This window comes from Rhinatrema bivittatum, chromosome 1 (genome assembly GCF_901001135.1).
Source record: "Rhinatrema bivittatum chromosome 1, aRhiBiv1.1, whole genome shotgun sequence".
In the NCBI taxonomy this organism is placed as follows: domain Eukaryota; kingdom Metazoa; phylum Chordata; class Amphibia; order Gymnophiona; family Rhinatrematidae; genus Rhinatrema; species Rhinatrema bivittatum.
The window spans coordinates 194,439,339-194,457,445 of record NC_042615.1 but is presented as its reverse complement, the minus strand read 5'-3'; the positions used below and the strand labels follow the sequence as shown (position 1 = coordinate 194,457,445).

Genomic DNA, 18,107 nt, shown 5'->3' with positions numbered 1-18,107 from the left:
TGGGAAGGCCTCTCCATTGCTATATTTCAGGACCTTGCTCCCACCACATTGAAAAAACGCTTTGATCTTAGGGAAGCCACGAAAACCTTGCGGGAGGCGCAGGTTCGCTACAGGTGGACCTTCCCATTTGGGCTTTCCTTTATGATGCAGGGCACCACGTATAGGGTAAAATCTCTGGCTGAAGCGGGGGAAGCATTTCGTGCGGCGAATTTACCATTCTCCTTCACCGTTCCAAAACCGGATTCGGGGCTTTCAAAAAAGTCCACAGTTGCTCGATGGCAAAGGGTGCCTAATGGGAGAAGACGCCTTCGCCGACAGTCTGAGGACACCGGATCTTCTCTTCACGAGCAGGGATGACTGTGTCTCTTCGTGCTGGGCACACCTGATGTATTCTTGAGCTGTTTTTTCCTATATTACGTTTGCTTTACGGCTCAGACTTTATCTTGTTGACAGTTCTCTCTGCCCTATATCGGGCAACCATGGTTCCTTATTGTTCTCCTGTATGCTCTCTTACAGCTTATATTTACTTATGTTAAGGTAAATTTATATGCTATCTGACGGGGGGGGGGAGGAGTCCCTCGGGGGCTGTGAAGTTGGCATGTTCTCTCACACGTTTGCTATTGCCCCCAATAGATGGGCGTTCTGCCAGTTAGGTTGGGCAGAAATTGGGTTTGGATGGGATTATTGCACCTTGTTTTCTGAAGCACTCTTTGTTTGTATTTCTCTGGTACCCTGCACATACCTGACCTCTATTTTAGTGTGGACATGTTTGGGACATGCGCTTATTGTATTATTTCTGCAATATCATGATTAAACTGTTTTCTATTAATGTGAAGGGACTACACACCCACAGAAAACGACAACTGCTATATCAGGATCTGCGAGCTCTCCGTGTCGACATTGCGCTCCTTCAGGAGACCCACCTGAAAAAGTGCCACGAGAAGCTGTTATATCACTCATCTTATCCTTTTCAGTACTTCGCATCCAGCACTGTGCGCTCCAAATATACTGGCGTTGCTATCCTTGTCTCGTCAAGTGTGGTCCATGAAGTGCTGCATCAATTTAGTGATTCAGAGGGACGCATACTAGTACTAGTGCTGCGAATTGGGTCTGAAATATTTACCATAATCAACGTGTATGCCCCCAATACTGCACAAGTAGCCTTTATCCACAATCTTGAGGGATGTCTGACCAGAGATGCGCGTAATCACTTGGTACTTGGTGGTGACCTAAACTTGACGCTCCGTCCTCCCTTGGATGCCTCTAGAGTGGGTGCTAGCTCTTCTGGAGTGGCCCGCAAACGTATGCTTACCTTGATGGACACTTGGAATCTTGTCGATATTTGGCGACAACGCAATCCCCGCTCCAGACAATATACTTTTTATTCGCATCCCCACTCCTCTTATACGCGTATCGATTACCTGCTTGTGGATAAAAGTTTACAGAACTCTATTACAAGGGTGGAAATGGAACCCATCACATGGTCCGACCATGCTCCGGTGTGGTTGGATTTTACGGTGCCGGAGGTGATGCCGGGCACCCGCTACTGGAGACTTAACGAGAGCCTTTTGGACGATGAGAAGTATGTTCAAGTAGCTGATAGTCGCCTGTCGGAATACTTCCGGAACCAAACATCTTCTGATACTACTGTTCCCCTGATCTGGGAATGCTCCAAGGCGTATATTCGAGGGGAATTCATTGCTCGCGCATCTTACTGCAAGAAAGTGGAAGGCGAAAAACGAGATACTATCCTTCAGACCGTTAGAACTCTCTCCCAACAACACATGCTTAATGCCTCTAATGCGACATTTAAACAACTTACTCGGGCCCGCCAAGCCCTTCAAGATTTGGATGCAGCTCGTATAGCGCACGCTTTAAATATAACGCGGCAACTCTACTTTGAAGGAGGAAACAAGGCTGGTCGCATGCTTGCACGTCGACTTAAGCAGACACTGTTTCGAAATTGTATTGCTAAAATTAAGAATAGCCAAGGCGTCCTCCAGACCAGCTCCGCTGACATCGGTGCCTGTTTTACTCAATTCTATGCTAACCTTTATAGCGCACGGGAGGACATCGTACAACCCGCTATCGATCAATATCTCCAGTCTGTTGATCTGCCGGTATTATCTCCTGAACAGCAGCGGCTACTGGATAATCCTATATCTCTGATGGAAGTGCAACAAGCGATCAAAATTCTCAAACCCGGAAAGGCTCCCGGTCTGGATGGGCTAACCAGCAAATATTATAAAACCTTTTCCAACACGTTAGCACCACAGCTGGTGGAATTGTTCAATGCATTACGGGAGGGCTTAGACCTGGGTCCCCATTCCAACACGGCCGGAATTTCGGTGATTGCCAAACCAGGGAAGGATCCTACCCTATGTGGATCGTTTCGACCGATCTCTTTAATAAACCTGGACCTTAAGATTCTGGCTCGCATTCTGGCTGAACGTCTCAACAAGTTCCTACCAGATTTGGTTCATCCAGACCAGGCGGGATTTATTCCTGATCGAGCAGCATCGGATAATATACGCCGCACTATTGACCTCATTTGGTGGACTCGCCGAGAACGCATTCCAAGTGCTCTCCTCGCTGTCGACGCTGAAAAAGCGTTCGACATGGTACATTGGCCATTTCTCTTTAGCACACTTACCAAAATGGGGTTTGGAGCACATTTCCTTCAGTGGCTGACCCAGCTGTACCATACGCCAACTGCTCAGGTGAAGGTCAATGGAAATTACGGAGCTAAATTTCCCATAGCGCGGGGCACTCGTCAGGGTTGTCCGCTTTCTCCTCTCCTATTCGCTCTCTTCCTTGAGCCTTTCACCGCTGCTATTCGATCTGACGATAGCATTCAGGGAGTACAACTGGGTGATCGGCAATATAAAATGACCCTCTTTGCGGATGATGTCCTGTTTACGTTGACTCAACCTCAGAGATCACTCCCTGCGGTCCTGGCCGCCATACAAAGGTTCAGCTCTGTGTCCGGATACAAAGTAAACCTAGACAAGTCGGAGGTTCTCCCAATTGACATCATGCCATCCGATGCCCAGGTTCTCCAAAGGGACCTACCTTTCCGATGGACTCTTAAACCCATGAAATATCTAGGGGTATACCTCTCCGCGGATGTGGATCATCTCTTTCAGCTTAATTATGTCCCTCTATTAAAGACTGTTGATCGTGACCTACTTCGTTGGTACCAGGATTCTCATTCCTGGCTGGGTAGAATCGCTATCGTCAAAATGAACGTCCTACCTCGATTGCTTTACTTGTTTCTTTCTCTACCGATACATCTATCCACTAATCTCCTCAAACTCACGCAACGGAAGATTTTTGCCTTCATTTGGAGAAAACGACCCCCTCGGATTGCCTGCTCCATCCTTTATCGACCCAAGCTTAATGGGGGGTTGGGTGTTCCCAACTTAGTCTGGTATTATGCTGCAGCTCAATTGAGAGCGATTCTACAAATTCACAATTGTGCCAAACATCCCTTACCTTGGCAGCATATTGAACAGTTTATGTTGGGGAGTATGCCGCTCACTGCGGCTTTTTGGCAGCCGAGAGAGACCTGGCGGAGCGTTCGGGTTGTTCCTCCCCCACTCCATACCACGATGCGTGTGTGGTCGCGCTGGAAAGTCAAGTTGGTGGGGGATCCTCCCTACTGTCACTCCTCTGCATTTTTTCACAATTTGCGTTTTTCCCCGGGGTTACCCGGATCAGCTTTTACTATCTGGAAGAAGCTTGGTATAACTTCTATGGGACTTTTTTTGCATCAGAACTCGGTTATACCTCTTTCGATTCTTCAAGACCGATACCCAGGCACTACATTCCCCTTTTTGGAATACGCTCAACTAGCTCACTTTCTCCGACGGGAAATGGCTCTCTCGCACTTCTGTATCTCCAAATCGATGTTTGAATCCTACTGTCTGCATCCCAGAGTGGTGAAGGGGGCGATCTCCCGGCTCTATAAATTGTTGCAAGGCGCCTATGCATCTAAACCCCCATGCGCTATTAAATGGGAACAGGCGCTTCATGTTGAGTGGGATGTGGAAAAGTGGGAGACCATCTTTCTCACTGCTCGTAAGTGCTCGATGTCGGCACGCTTGCAAGAACATTGTATGAAGGTCCTGTATCAATGGCACTACGTTCCGGCTCGGTTACACAGGATGTACCCCTCTAACCCCCTGGCCTGTTGGAGGCGCTGTGGTCACCCAGGGACATACATACATATTTGGTGGGATTGCCCTATTGTCCAAAAGTACTGGTCCATGTTACTGGAATGGTTGTCTCGAGTTATTGGACAACAGGTGCCTTCTAACCCTGCGGTAGCACTTTTGGGGGATACAATGGGGCATCTTTCCACATACCAAAATAGGTTTTGCCTCCAAGTCTTCATTGCTGCTCGCATGGCCTTAGCGCTCCATTGGAGACAATCGACAATACCTACATTACCGATCATTGTACGTCGATTATCTGCCCTCAGTCAACTAGAGTATCTCACTGCACTTCGACAAAAACGTTTATCTACTTATCATGCTGTTTGGTCTTCCTTTATTGAGTGGAATAAAGTGTCGGACACTTAGTCATCCTGAGAAGGATCCCCATTCTACTCAGCAGCTTTCTATGGATTTGGACTTTGCCTTTGGCCCATTTTCTATGTCTTGGCATATTGTAGCCCGTAACATTGTCCTTTAGACCTTTAGTCCTTAGATGGGGGGTGGTAGTTCCTCTTAGAGCGCATATATGTTTGTATGTTGATCATTTGCTCCCTTACAAAGTCCACGCAGGTCTCTTATCTACCAGATTGAGGCAGATTAATGTCTTGTTTCTTATTCCTGTTATTGTTTTACATATGGTATCATATGATTTCTATGTTTTTATGTTTCGCTGTTTCATATTACTTTTGCCGATTGCTTGCAGGTGCAGGAGGGAGGGTGAGGGAGGGGGGGTTTATCAAGGGAAAATTTGAAAGATAATGCTTTATGCTTTCTTGTGATGTTTTTGTATGCATCATTATCAATAAAAGTTTCAAATTGAAAAAAAAAAAAAAAAAAAAAGACATCAAATTTACATAAGTATTCAGATCCTTTACTCAAAAGGGGCACCTTTTGCAGCAATTACAGCCTCAAGGCTTCTTGGGTATGATACTACAATCTTGGCACACCTGGATTTAGGGATTTTCTCCCATTTTTCTCTGCTTATCCTCTCAAGCTCTGTCAGACCCTTTGCTATGACACTTAAAATTGTGCTCAGATGCATCCTGTTTCCATTGATCATCCTTGAGATGTTTCTCCAACTTGATTGGAGTCCACCTGTGGTAAATTCAATTGACTGAACATGATTTGGAAAGGCACACATCTGTCTATAATAAGGTTCCACAGTTGACAGGCATGTCAGAGCAAAATCAAAGCCATGAAGTCAAAGGAATTGTCTGTAGACCTCTGGGACAGGATTGTGTCGAGGCATAGATCTGGGGAAACGTACAAAAATATTGCTGCAGCATTGAAGGTCCTGAAGAACACGGTGGCTTCCATCATTCTTAAATGAAAGAAGTTTGCAACCACCAGGACTCTTCCTAGAGCTGTACAACTGCCCAAATTGAGCAATCAAGGGAGAAGGGCCTTGGTCAAGAAGGTGACCAAGAACCCAAGGGTCACTCTGACAGAGCTCAAAAGCTCCGCTGTGAAAATGGGAGAACCTTCCAGAAGGACAACCATTTCTGCAGCACTCCACCAATCAGGTAGAGTGGCGAGACAGAAGACACTTCTCAGTAAAAGGCACATGACAGCCTGCTTGGAGTTTGCCAAAAGGCATTTAAAGGACTCTTGGAGTATAAGAAACATTCTCTGATCTGATGAAACCAAGATTGAACTCTTTGGCCTGAATGCCAAGCATCACATCTGGAGGAAACCAGGCACTGCTCATCACCTAGCAAATACAATCCCTGTGGTAAAGCATGAAAGTAGCAGCATCATGCTGTGAAGGATGTTTTTCAGCTGTAGGAACTAGGCGACTAGTAAGGATCAAGGGAAAGTTGAATGGAGCAAAGTACAGAGAGATCTTTGATGAAAACCTTCTCCAGAGCGCTGTGAAACTCAGACTGGGGCAGCGATTCACCTTCCAACAAGACAATGACCCTAAGCATACAGCCAAGACAACGCAGGAGTGGCTTCAGCACAAGTCTGTGAATTTCCTTGAGTGGCCTAGCCAGAGCCCAGAGTTGAAACCTCTCTGGAGACAACTGAAAATAGCTGTGCTTTGACACTCCCCATCCAACCTAACAGTAGGAGCATCATGCATTGTGGTATGGGTAAAAAAGAATTCTATTACAGAAACCAAAGAGAGGTGAGGTAAAAAACAAAAAATAGAAAATAAGAAACTAAACCTATTTCTTAATAAGGATCATGTAAACAAGGTATTCGGTATCAAACAATGTCATGCTTGTTAATATATTCCCCAGTCTTTTACCTGCAATGTGCTACAACAGTATCGTCGTCAGGCACAGAGGATCTTATCATTTACTGATATCCCTTCTTATTTAAACTAAACTCAAAAACTTTTTCATTAAAATCTTTTTTCGAAAATAAACTTATCTGCATTGTGAATATTATAATTCCCTGTACGTACCCAGATCAGTCCAGACTCCTGGGTTTTATCTCCCCTCCAGCAGATGGAGACAGAGAGTTTTACTGACACTGCCCTTTAACACGAGGTGCCACCTGCAGTCCCACAGTATTTCTCTGTCTCCAGCAGATGGTGGAGGTGCAAAGCCTGCAGTCAGAGTTAAAAAAAAAAAAAAAAAAAAAAAAGAGAGAAGGATTCGTCTGCAAAGCTCAGCAGTCCTTGCCTCGCCAAGGGGTTGTTAGGTTCTGGTGGGGACATTCCCCCTGGTTTAAGAGGCATACAAGCAGAGGGTCAGGAACCCTTTTTGTAGCTCGCTCCTTAATTGCCAGACAGAGCTAAAAGCCAGGGTCCCGGTTCACTCACCCTGGGGGATGGACTGAGCCTGCGGCCATTCTTGAGGGAAGTGTCTACTTTATTTCTTTATTAAAGTTTTGTACAAAAAAAAAAGTTTTGAGACTCATCAAGTGAGCAGTCAGGGGCGGCTGTGGGATGGTACGCTTTTTACCCCGGTTCTGCTATGTTTTCGCAATCGAGAGGCTCAGTTGGTTCTTTTCTCCCCGTTCCTCCAGCACCCTTTTGCGTTCGCTGCCTGGTGCTGCTCTCATGCCGCTTGGTACAACTTGTGTGGCGTGTGGGGATGCGTGATGGCATGGGGTCAGAATTAATAACAAGGATTCTGACCCCATCCTATCAGACCAAGGCGTACCTCAAGGTTCTTCCCTCTCTCCCACCCTGTTCAACGTCTACCTCCTCCCCCTCTGCCATCTGCTATCACAACTCAAACTTACTCATTACCTCTATGCAGACGACATCCAGATCCTCATCCCCATCACAGAATCTATTCAAAAAACCTTCGCCTACTGGGAGAATTGTCTTCAACCAATTAAACAACTACTCTCCAGCCTGAACCTGATTCTAAACTCCAGCAAAACAGAGTTGCTACTGATTTCACACAACCCGAACACCCACACACCTAGCCTGACACAAACCACATCTTTAAACATGAAGCTCTCTGCTGACGTCAGGAATCTAGGAGCATGGCTTGACAATCAACTTAACCTAAAAAAATTCATAAACACAACCACCAGGGATTGCTTCTTTAAACTACAGGTCCTAAAGAAACTAAAGCCACTCCTTCACTTCAATGACTTTCGCTTCGTTCTTCAATCCATTATTTTTTCGAAACTTGATTACTGCAACTCAATCTTACTTGGCCTCCCCTCCAACAGCATCAAACCCCTACAGATAGTACAAAATGCCGCAGCCAGAATCCTAACTAACACTAAGAGAAGAGACCATATTACCCCCATCTTGAGCAACCTCCACTGGCTACCCATCAAACAGAGAATCCTATATAAAACATTAACCATCATTCATAAAGCAATTCATAACGTCGCACCTATATCTCTACAAACCCAACTTCGTCCACACTTATCTTCCAGACCCATCAGAAGCGCCTACAAAGGCACTTTAGCCGCAGCTCCTGCCAAATCAACACTAAGAAAAAGAGCACTCTCCACTGCGGGACCACACCAATGGAATGCGCTCCCACCAGACCTACGACTCGAACCCAATCTACCAGAGTTCAAAAAGAGGTTAAAAACCTGGCTCTTCAGGCAAGCGTTCCAATAGGCACCTCCTCCTGACTTTCAGATCCAACCATTGCAGGGTGTCACCAACACCTTGACACTTAATTTTCATACCGTACTTGCTTATTCGCATTTCTATTTAAGTCATTATTCACCTTTATATAACCGTTTACTGCAGACCATATTCGCTACTAAAGTTCCTTGTAAAAAGGTTAAATTTGTTAAATATTATTGTTACTTTCAATGTTCCTTGTAATAATGTTCAATGGTTGATTGTTATTGTTCTATGTTCTATGTAAAAAAAAAACCCAGGTCTAACCTCCCAGACCAGGGCAACCTTTTCGTTACTTGTAAACCGGATTGATTTGTATTGCATATAGGAATTCCGGTATATAAAAATAAAAAAAAAAAATAAAAAAAAATAAAAATGTGCCTCCCGGTGCCTCTCTGGTGGGGAGGGTACTTTGGGGGGCACAACAGCAGTTAAATCAGCCAGGCACCGTGAGCCTGGGAGTCTTTCGCAGACGCAGCAGCCCCCTGACGATTTTTTCCCTCTAAGCACGGGAACAGTGGCCATTTTATCTAAATTCAGGGCTGCTGCACTGGCCGCAGAGGGAGATGGAGAATTCCCTCCTCCTTTGTATCCTGTGGTGGCGGCCTCTGGGGGATGTCCAGGCAGTTAGGGGGTCCCCTTTTCAAAGTGAGAGGACCCCGAGGAGGACTTGGAAGCATCTTCTTTCTCCTCAGAATTTGTTCTTTTGCTGTACAAGGCCTATAAGGCCAGGAAGACCACGTGGCATAGATTTGTGAAGGGGGCTTCCTTAAGGCCGGCAAAGAGAACCAGGCCCTCCAGGGATATGGGGCCACAAGGGTCAAGCGGCTCCTGAGGACCCCATTGCCACTGCCCGCCACAGACAGCTGCTCCAAGACGTCTGGAGCGAATGATCGGCAAGCGCAGGGCCCTCCTGTTCGGATCCGGGTTTGGTGGATCAAGACACTGATCAGGCATTATTGAAGGTCCCATCCATCAACAGCGATGATCCCAAGGTGGTACAGTTGTTCCACAAGGAGGAGCTAGGTCTCCTGCTACCCGTGGTTCTGGAGGAGCTGGGCATAGAGGTTTCGCAAAAGGATTCTGAATTGGGAGCAGTGGACCCGGTCATGGTTGGCCTCCGAGGTCCCACAAGGTCATTTCTGTTTCACAAGTCAGTCACAAGTTGCTGTTTAGGGAATGGGATGCAGCCGGGCTATGGATAAATTGTATCCTTTGCCAGAGGATATACTTGAGCTTCTGAAAGTCCGAACGGTGGATGCATCTGTTTCAACTGTTAATAAGACGGCTATTCCGGTTGCCGGTTCTACAGCGCTGAAGGATCTTCAAGATAGGAAGCTGGAGGTGCACCTCAAGAAGATTTTTGAGGTTCTGCCCTTGGTGTTCGGGCTGCTGTATGTAGCAGTTTTATGTTGAGAGCAGGCCTACACTGGGTGCAGCAGTTACAGGCGGACAAGTCCTTGTCTGAATCTGAGATCCAGCAGGCAGAGCGACTGGAGGCCGTTGTAGCGTATAGTGCAAATGTCTTCTATGATCTCCTCAGGACCTCCTCTAGGACTGCAATGTCAGCCCGGAGACTCCTTTGGTTGAGGAATTGGTTGGTCAACGTTTCATCCAAGTCTCAGTTGGGGGCCTTGCCCTTCAAAGGGAAACTCCTTTTTGGTAAGGACTTGAAGGAGATGATCAAGTTTCTTGGTGAGAATAAGGTCCACAAATTGCCTGAAGACAAGCCGAAAGGGAAAAGTTCCTTTCCTCCTCATTCATGCTTCAGAGGGAGTAGGCATTTTCAGGCTCCCAGAGCCTCTGGGAGTTCTCAGAAGCAGATCTCAAACAGACAACCGTCCTGGAACCAATCCTTTTGCGGGCAGAGGTCCAGCAGAGATGGTTCTTCCCAGGGTGGCGATGGAGTCAATTCAACCCAATGATGCAAGGCTGGTCCACTCCTCGGTTCCAGTGATCGGGGGCTGGCTGGCTCTGTTCTTTGAGGAGTGAACCAAGATCACGTTGGGCCAGTAGGTCTTAAGCGTGATAAAACAAAGTTACGCTTTAGAATTTACTCAGCCGCTTAGAGATCGGTTTATGGCTTCCTCGTGCACTTACGAAGCAAAGAAGCTAGCAGTTCGAGAGACAGTTTGTCACCTGCACATGCTGGGAGCCATTGTTCCTAACCCCTGGAGAAGCAGGGGACCGATTTGCTATTCCATTTATTTCATAGTTCCCAAGAAGGAGGGCACGTTCTGTCCGATCCACTATTTAAAAAAGGTGAACATGGCTCTGAAGGTTCCCTGGTTCCAAATGGAAACCCTGCATTTGGTGATTGTCTCTGTGCACAGGGGGGCATACCTAGCGTCCCTGGATTTAACTGAAGCATACTTGCATATAGGAATCCAGCCCGATCATCAGAGATATGAGATTCATGATTCTGGGAGAACATTTTCAATTTTGCACTCTGCCCTTCAGTTTGGCGATGGTGCCCAGGACCTTTACCAAGGTGATGGTCATGGTGGCGGCAACTCTTTGGAGAGACACCCCTATTTGGACGACTGGCTGATTTGGGCAAAGTCAGAAACCCTTTGTCGGAAGGCAGTGAACTTAGTCCTCGGTGCCTGAGATCGTTGGGGTGGATAATCAGTCTGTCCAAGAGTTATATTGTCCCTTCCCAGATTTTAGAATTTCTGGAGCGTGTTTTGATACAAGGGTAGGGAAGGTGCTCTTCACCGAATAGCAGATTTCCAAGTTGCAAGCTCAGGTTTGCAGATTGTTGAAGAAGCGGGTACCCAAGGTCTGGTATTACTTGCAAGTCCTCGGGTCTACGGCTTCCACCTTGGAATTGGTTCCTTTGACATTTGCTTATAGGAGGCCTCTACAGTCGGCTTTACTATCTTGCTAGGACCTGGTGTCTGAGCAATTTCAGCTACCTCTCCCTCTTACGGAATTGGCTCATTCCAGTCTTTCCTGGTGGTTCCTTCCGGACAAATTAAGTCAAGGTGTGGACTTGGACATTCCAGTCTGGACGATAGTCACCATCGATGCCAGTCTCTATGGGTGGGGAGCCGGTGTGTCAGAGCCAGTCTGTGCAAGGGCGGTGGTTAGTGGAAGAAGCCTTGTGGTCCATTAGTCGTCTAGAGACGAGAGACGTGTACTTGGCCCTGCAGGCATTTCTGCCCCTGGTGAGTGAAAGGCCGGTGAGTTTTTTCGGACAATGCAACAGCAGTGGCTTACATCAACCATCAGGGGGGCATCAAGAATCGAGCAGTGGCTCAGGAAGCCCGGATTTTGATCGCTTGGTCAGAACAGCATCTGGAGTGGTTGGCTGCCTCCCACATAGTGGGCATGGACAACGTGCAAGCGGATTTTCTGAGCCGGCAGCAGCTCGAACCCGGAGAATGAGAGCTGTCAGAGGAAGCAATGTGCTTCATCAGCCACAGATGGGGCATGCCATGCGTGGATTTAATGTCAACCTTCCGCAATGCCAAGGCCCCTTGTTTCTTCAGCCAGCGAAGAGAAAGAGGAGCAGAGGGGCTAGATGCCTTGGTTCTGCCCTGGCAGACAGACGTCCTTCTATATGTGTTTCCTCCTTGGCTCTTAGCAGGCAAGCTCTTGCGGCGCATAGAGATTCACCTGGGCGACGTGATTCTCGTTGTGTCAAAATGGCCCAGACTCCGTGGTTTGCGGACTTAATCAATCTAGCAGAGGGCAGACGATTACAGCTTCTGCACTAAGGTCCTGTTTGTTTAAATCAGACAGATCGCTTTTGTCTAGAGGCTTGGCTTTTGAGAGGCAGCATTTGAGAGAGAAAGGTTATTCAGAAGGGGTCATCGCCACCCTCTTGCAATCTAGGAAGACTTCCACGTCCCCTGCCTATGTGAGAGTTTGGAGCGTTTGTGAGGCATGGTGTTCTGTACAGAGGGTGAATCCTATGCATTTTTTGGTGGTGCATATATTGGCTTTTCTGCTGGAGGGTTTAGTCAGAGGTTTATCCTTTAGTTCCCTCAGGGTTCAGGTGGCAGCTTTGGGATGTCTTCGAGATAAGGTTCAGGGAGTATCTCTGGCGGCTCATCCGGACATTGTACATTTTCTTCTGGGAGCGAAACATTTACGTCCTCCGGTCCGGAAGCCTTGCCCTTCCTGGAGCCTTAACATGGTCCTAAAGAGCATATGTGTGCCTCTGTTTGAACCTCTGAAGCAAGTGACTATAAAGGATCTCACTTTAAAGGTGGTTTTCCTGGTGGCAATCTGTTCGGCTCGATGAATCTCCAAGCTTCAGGCCTTATCATATAGGGAGCTCTTTTTGAGGATTTCGAATGAGGGAGTGTCCTTGAGAACAGTTCCGGCCTTTCTTCCGAAGGTGATGTAGTCATTCCACTTAAATCAATCAATGGACCTCCCATCCTTTCCAAATCTGATCCCAATGGCGCCTCAGGCTAAATAATTACAATGACTAGATGTGAAGCCCTTTCTTGCAGTACCTGGAAGTCACAAACTGCTTCTGTTTGTCCAATCATCTCTTTATGCTGTGGAGTGTTGCCAAAAAAGGTCATAAGGCATTAAGAACCAAAATTGCACGGTGGTTGAAAAAGGCTATTAGAGGTTGCCCTGTCCCGGAGGGGCTAAGGGCACATTCTACCCATTCTCAGGCGGCCTTCTGGACTGAGTGTCAGCAAGTTTCGCCACAGTAGAGCAGCTACTTCGAAATCATTGCACAGTTTCACCTGAAATTATCATTTGGATGTTCAGGCCCCAGAGACCATGGGCTTTGGTGAAAGTGTACTTTGAGTGGGACTGTCACAGTCCCACCTGTTTTAGGGAAGCTTTGGTACATCGCAGGAGTACCTGCTAGTTTTCATTTCTGTAGTACCACAGATCAGTCCAGAGTCCCACCCTCTGGAGGAAAGGAAGAATTGGAGGGTCCGCTCGATCTGTTTTTTATGATTACTCTAAAGAAATGCACCGGTTTTTTTGATTAGTCCTGCATGGGGTTTTGTGTGGGTTTTCAGTTCAAGGTTTCCTCTTCCCACTGCTCATTCAGGGGAGGTTAGTTATTCAAAGACTTGGTTTTGTTGCTTTAATTTCTGGCTTGGGTACAGATCATTACTGAGGGACTGCAGGTTGCACCTCGTTTTAAGTGGCAGTGTCAGAAAAATTTTCTGTCTTCATTTGCTGGAGGGGAGACAAAACCCAGGAGTCTGGACTGATCTATGGTACTACAGGAACGAAAATTAGCAGGTGAGAAATAGTTTTCCTTTCACTGATGTCTCATCAAAATGTGCTCTCAAATCACATTAACCAGAAGCATATTTTGTCAAATGTGTTGCCTTCATCAGGGGTTGGTTCCATGATAGTCTGTGAGACAAAATACAACAACAAAAACAAAAAAAATCACAAATGCAGACCACACACTACAAATTAAATCCCTAAGCTTACCCATTAAGGCACAAAAATAACATGCCCCAAGACTTCAACAAAATGGCGATCCGTCTAGTCAAACACCCAACCAAGTTAGACACTCTCTTATAAAAATATGCACAAATGGCAACAGCAAACTGGAACCACATGGCCAATCTAGTCAGTGCCAAAGTATTAGACAACAATGACCAATCGATTTCTTTATTAAGACCATGGGGTTCGACGAGGTCAAATTAATAGATCCATTTTTTGTTCTTGCTTCAATAAATAAAAATCGAAATAGCCACCTTTGTGTGCACAGTTTTAGTTACTGCAAACTTTAAATCTTCAGAAGAATGAGTGTGCCTCTGCCATTATTGTACTAATGGGGCTTCAGTCAGTTTGTGTGCAATCAAACTCCAATGTTCTATCATCCTAACTCGCAATGGATGTTTAGTCTTTCTAAGATCATGAGAGGTCTTGAACGAGTAGATGTGACTCTGTTATTTACACTTTCGGTTATTTACACTTTCGAATAATAGAAGGACTAGGGGGCATTCCATGAAGTTAGCAAGTAGCACATTTAAGACTAATCGGAGAAAATTCTTTTTCACTCAACGCACAATAAAGCTCTGGAATTTGTTGCCAGAGGATGTGGTTAGTGCAGTTAGTGTAGCTGGGTTCAAAAAAGGTTTGGATAAGTTCTTGGAAGAGAAGTCCATTAAATGCTATTAATCAAGTTTACTTAGGGAATAGCCACTGCTATTAATTGCAGCAGTAGCATGGGATCTTCTAGGTGTTTGGGTAATTGCCAGGTTCTTGTGGCCTGGTTTGGCCTCTGTTGGAAACAGGATGCTGGGCTTGATGGACCCTTGGTCTGACCCAGCATGGCAATTTCTTATGTTCTTATGTAATATAGAGCAACTGACAAGAGCACCACAAAGCATGTATAATACTCGTTTGACAAATGGTGTAGGCTTTCAAAACAAAAGCTCCTGAAAAAGGTAAAATTGCTCCAGAGATAGACTAATCACAAACAGAGCATGTCACGCAAAGATAATGTCCAATAGAAATGAGTTTGACCCTCTTCCAATCTGTGTTCAATCGTGAAATTCAGAATGTACTAAATAATCTTTGATGTCTTGTCCACAACAAAAGTGAAACAGGGACCGGACTAAAAAATGTAATGCAATCTTAAAACCCTCCAATGCTTGCAAATACTGTACTGAACTCAATAAATTTGTGGAGAATATGGAAGAATATAAATAGTTTTATTGTCTTCCTGTTGAGAATGTTGTCATAATAAACAGCCAAAGGCTGAGTTGTATGTTTCTTTTAAACACCATTCTAGATAGCTATGCTGCAAAACTTTCTGTTGTATTTCATTGGCTCTCATTTTATACATTGTTAAACTAGAGCAGTGTTTCTCAACCTTTTTTCGGCCAGGACACATCTGACAGATGGTTCCCACATGCGTGACACACTGAACATGTGACCGTCATGGGGCAAAATGTAAATATACATTCTGCATCCTCAGGAACCCCCTTGACCCCCAAAAATGGGTGCAGAGCAGAACTAGGGCATTACCCATAGAACTCACCATAGAAAAAAAAGATATTCTGGTTCTGATGACATCTCAGTAAAAGCAAAACAAACTCTCTTACCCGGCAGGCACAATACCCTAAATTCTGTTATTAGTTTCCCCTCACCCTCCTTTAAGCCTACCCTACCACCCCCCCCCCCCCCCCCCCACCACCTCTCCATGTCACTGCTATCACTGGTCTGGTACCTACAAGGTCACCTGTACATATTGTCTATTGTTAATTTATTTTCTTCAAAAGTTCCTATCAAATTTCTCTCTTTCCCTATCCTTCCTACTGCTGTCCTCTCTCCCCTTTCTTTACTGCTCCCTCCTTCCCTTCCCTGTTTATTGTATTTCTGCTTGTACATATTTTAGCCTCTGAATAGCCCACAACTTGGAAGGATCTTGGTTGGGGGGAGGGGAGGAGAGCCTTTGACAAATACCCCCAGACTGACTTCTGAACATTGGTCCTTGAACCTCCTGGACCATTCCACCAGCAGTTTTCTTACAAGGGATAAAACTGTACAGCAAGGCTAGGACTGCAGTGGCCATCACTCTGCAGAGAAATTTGAGAGGCATGGCCATAAACCCTGCAGCCCCATCTTGAACTAGCACTGATAAGGCTGGATTGGAGGGGTGGGAGATAGGGTAGATCTAACAAAAAAAACTCTCAGCATCACTTTCCCCCACATTGAATCCGTCCCGGTCCCTATGTAGGACTGTTTGAGACCTCCCCCTCTGCACATCATTACCTGATGGCACGGTCACCATAACGTCTGCTGGGGGATGTTGACAAGCAATAGTAATTTATGTAGAAAAAATATTTTTGGTGATCTGGGACCCCTATATTCAGGACCTTTTTGCAAGTTCTCGTAGTGATATATCTAATTATCCTTAAGTGACATTTTTGATGACAAGATAATGTGGTTGAGATGAATGGCCTGTAGTGGTGAAGACCCTAGACACATCTAGCATGGTATCCCAGGGAGGGAAAGAGAATGGGGCTGAGGGGTGGGATGAGGAAATGTTTGTTCTAGGGAAAGAATTTAGTTGGGGTAGGCGGGTGGGAGTAGTAGAGAATCTGGTGGGGGTCTGACGTGTAGGCAGGGTAGAACAGAGGGGGTTTAAATGTAAAATAAAATTGTTTCTTCTGATATTTCTACTTGTATGTAAGAAACATTCACCAAGTTTATGATTGTTCTTTGTTTGCGTTAATGGAAAAGCTAAACAAAATGTTAATATTTTATTTGCAATTTTGCAGGTGCCATGGATGTAGCTTTAGGATCAGCTGCAACTGGTGTTTTTACTAATTCAACTTGGCTTTGGACTCACCTGCATGAGGTATTTACTGCAAAGAAAACCCAATTCTTTTTATAGTTTGTGTGCTCTCTCTAACCCCTTTTTCCTCCTGTAGAAGAAAAGTGGAATGAAGGAATATGGTACTAGTATTACAGGAGTCTATTTTTAAATCCATTATAATTTAAAAAAAAAAAAATTCTCAAATCTGCATCTGTTGGCCACTTTGCCTCTGTAGAGTGTGAATGTGATGCATGATATAGAATAGAATAGAATTAGTATCTTCCTCAGAACTGTGGAATGTGGTTCCATTCTTTTATTTACAGGAGATTTGCCTCCAGGATTTGTCTCTGCTAGACACTACATGATACTAACATCCAATTTACAAATAGATTGGTCAGCAATAAGAGAGAGAATATTGGAGAAACTTTAGAAATACTTAAGTTTTAAAGTTATAATAAAAAGATATTTCAAAAAGAAAAATAATTAAAATAAGAGGGTCTCAATTTAATATTACCTGAAACTTTGTTAATTCAGGTGTGTTTGGAAGAAAAATGAGAAAAGGATCTACAAAGTGAAATTAAACCAGATATGTGTAGAGATGTGAATGAAAAAACTTTAGCTTCAGTCTTTATTAGGCATATGATTTAATACAACTTATATTATATATATAGTACTATTTACAATATATTATACAGTGGTCAGATTGTATAAAATGAAAATCAAAGTAAACAGATGTCATAAGTGCAAAATAGAAGAGGGAGGGGTTTTTTTGTATGCTTTGACCTTGTTTGAATATTTTGCTATTGCAATATTTGTAGGCTGTGTTCCCTGTATGTACCCAGATCAGCCCAGACTCCTGGGTTTTGCCGCCCCCCCCCCCCCCCAGCAGATGGAGACAGAAAAGTTTTCAAAACAAAACTCCGCCTACAGTCCGGCAGTATTTCTCTGTCTCCAGCAGCTGGTGGAGGTGCAAAGCCTGCAGTCTGTGCTGATTGCTTTTTGGAGTTAGAGTAGTGAGTTCTGTGAGTTTTAGAGAGTTTTTGGTCTGTAAAACTTTTTTACTTTGATTTAAAAAGAGGAAGAAAGAAGAAGCAGTTTCTGTCCTGAGCCTCTCAGGGGGTTTGTAAGGTCCTGAGGGGACCATCCCCCGCTGGTTGTTGAGGCAGCTGCATTACAGGGTCAAGGGCACTCTTGTTCCAAGCTAACAGCTCTGGGTGCGACACCGGGGAGCCTGGTTCACTCCACACCACCGGATCAGGACCGTGGACCACTGCCGGGCAAGTTTAAAAAAAAAAAAAAAAGTTTCGATTTTCTGTCAGTGTCACCAGCATTGCGGCTCTCTCTTCTCTCCCTCACTTGGCGCTTGGGCGGACCATGATTAATTTTTACAGAATTGAATTTTAGCTTTCTCAGGCCCACTGCCCGATGCCGCGCTCGTCTGTGTGCCGCGCATGGCTCGGCCTGCGAGCATCTTTCTTGAGAGAAGCTGTGCTCGGCGTGTTTTCCCGGTGGGGGGGAGGGATCCTCCAGGGCTGTGAAAATGGTTAAAGGCAAGGCTGCCCGAGCTCCTTCAGTG

The 18,107-nt window shown here is 45.4% G+C and overlaps 1 protein-coding gene across 1 annotated transcript in view; it reads left to right on the top strand.

Moving 5' to 3' along the window:
- The window catches only part of LAP3 (leucine aminopeptidase 3), a 154,773-nt gene that overhangs the window by 116,464 nt on the left and 20,202 nt on the right, over positions 1–18,107 (top strand). The window contains exon 11 of the mRNA XM_029590495.1: positions 16,494–16,573. Within this exon, the coding sequence (XP_029446355.1) occupies positions 16,494–16,573 (80 nt within the window). The remainder of the gene's footprint in view (positions 1–16,493; positions 16,574–18,107) is intronic.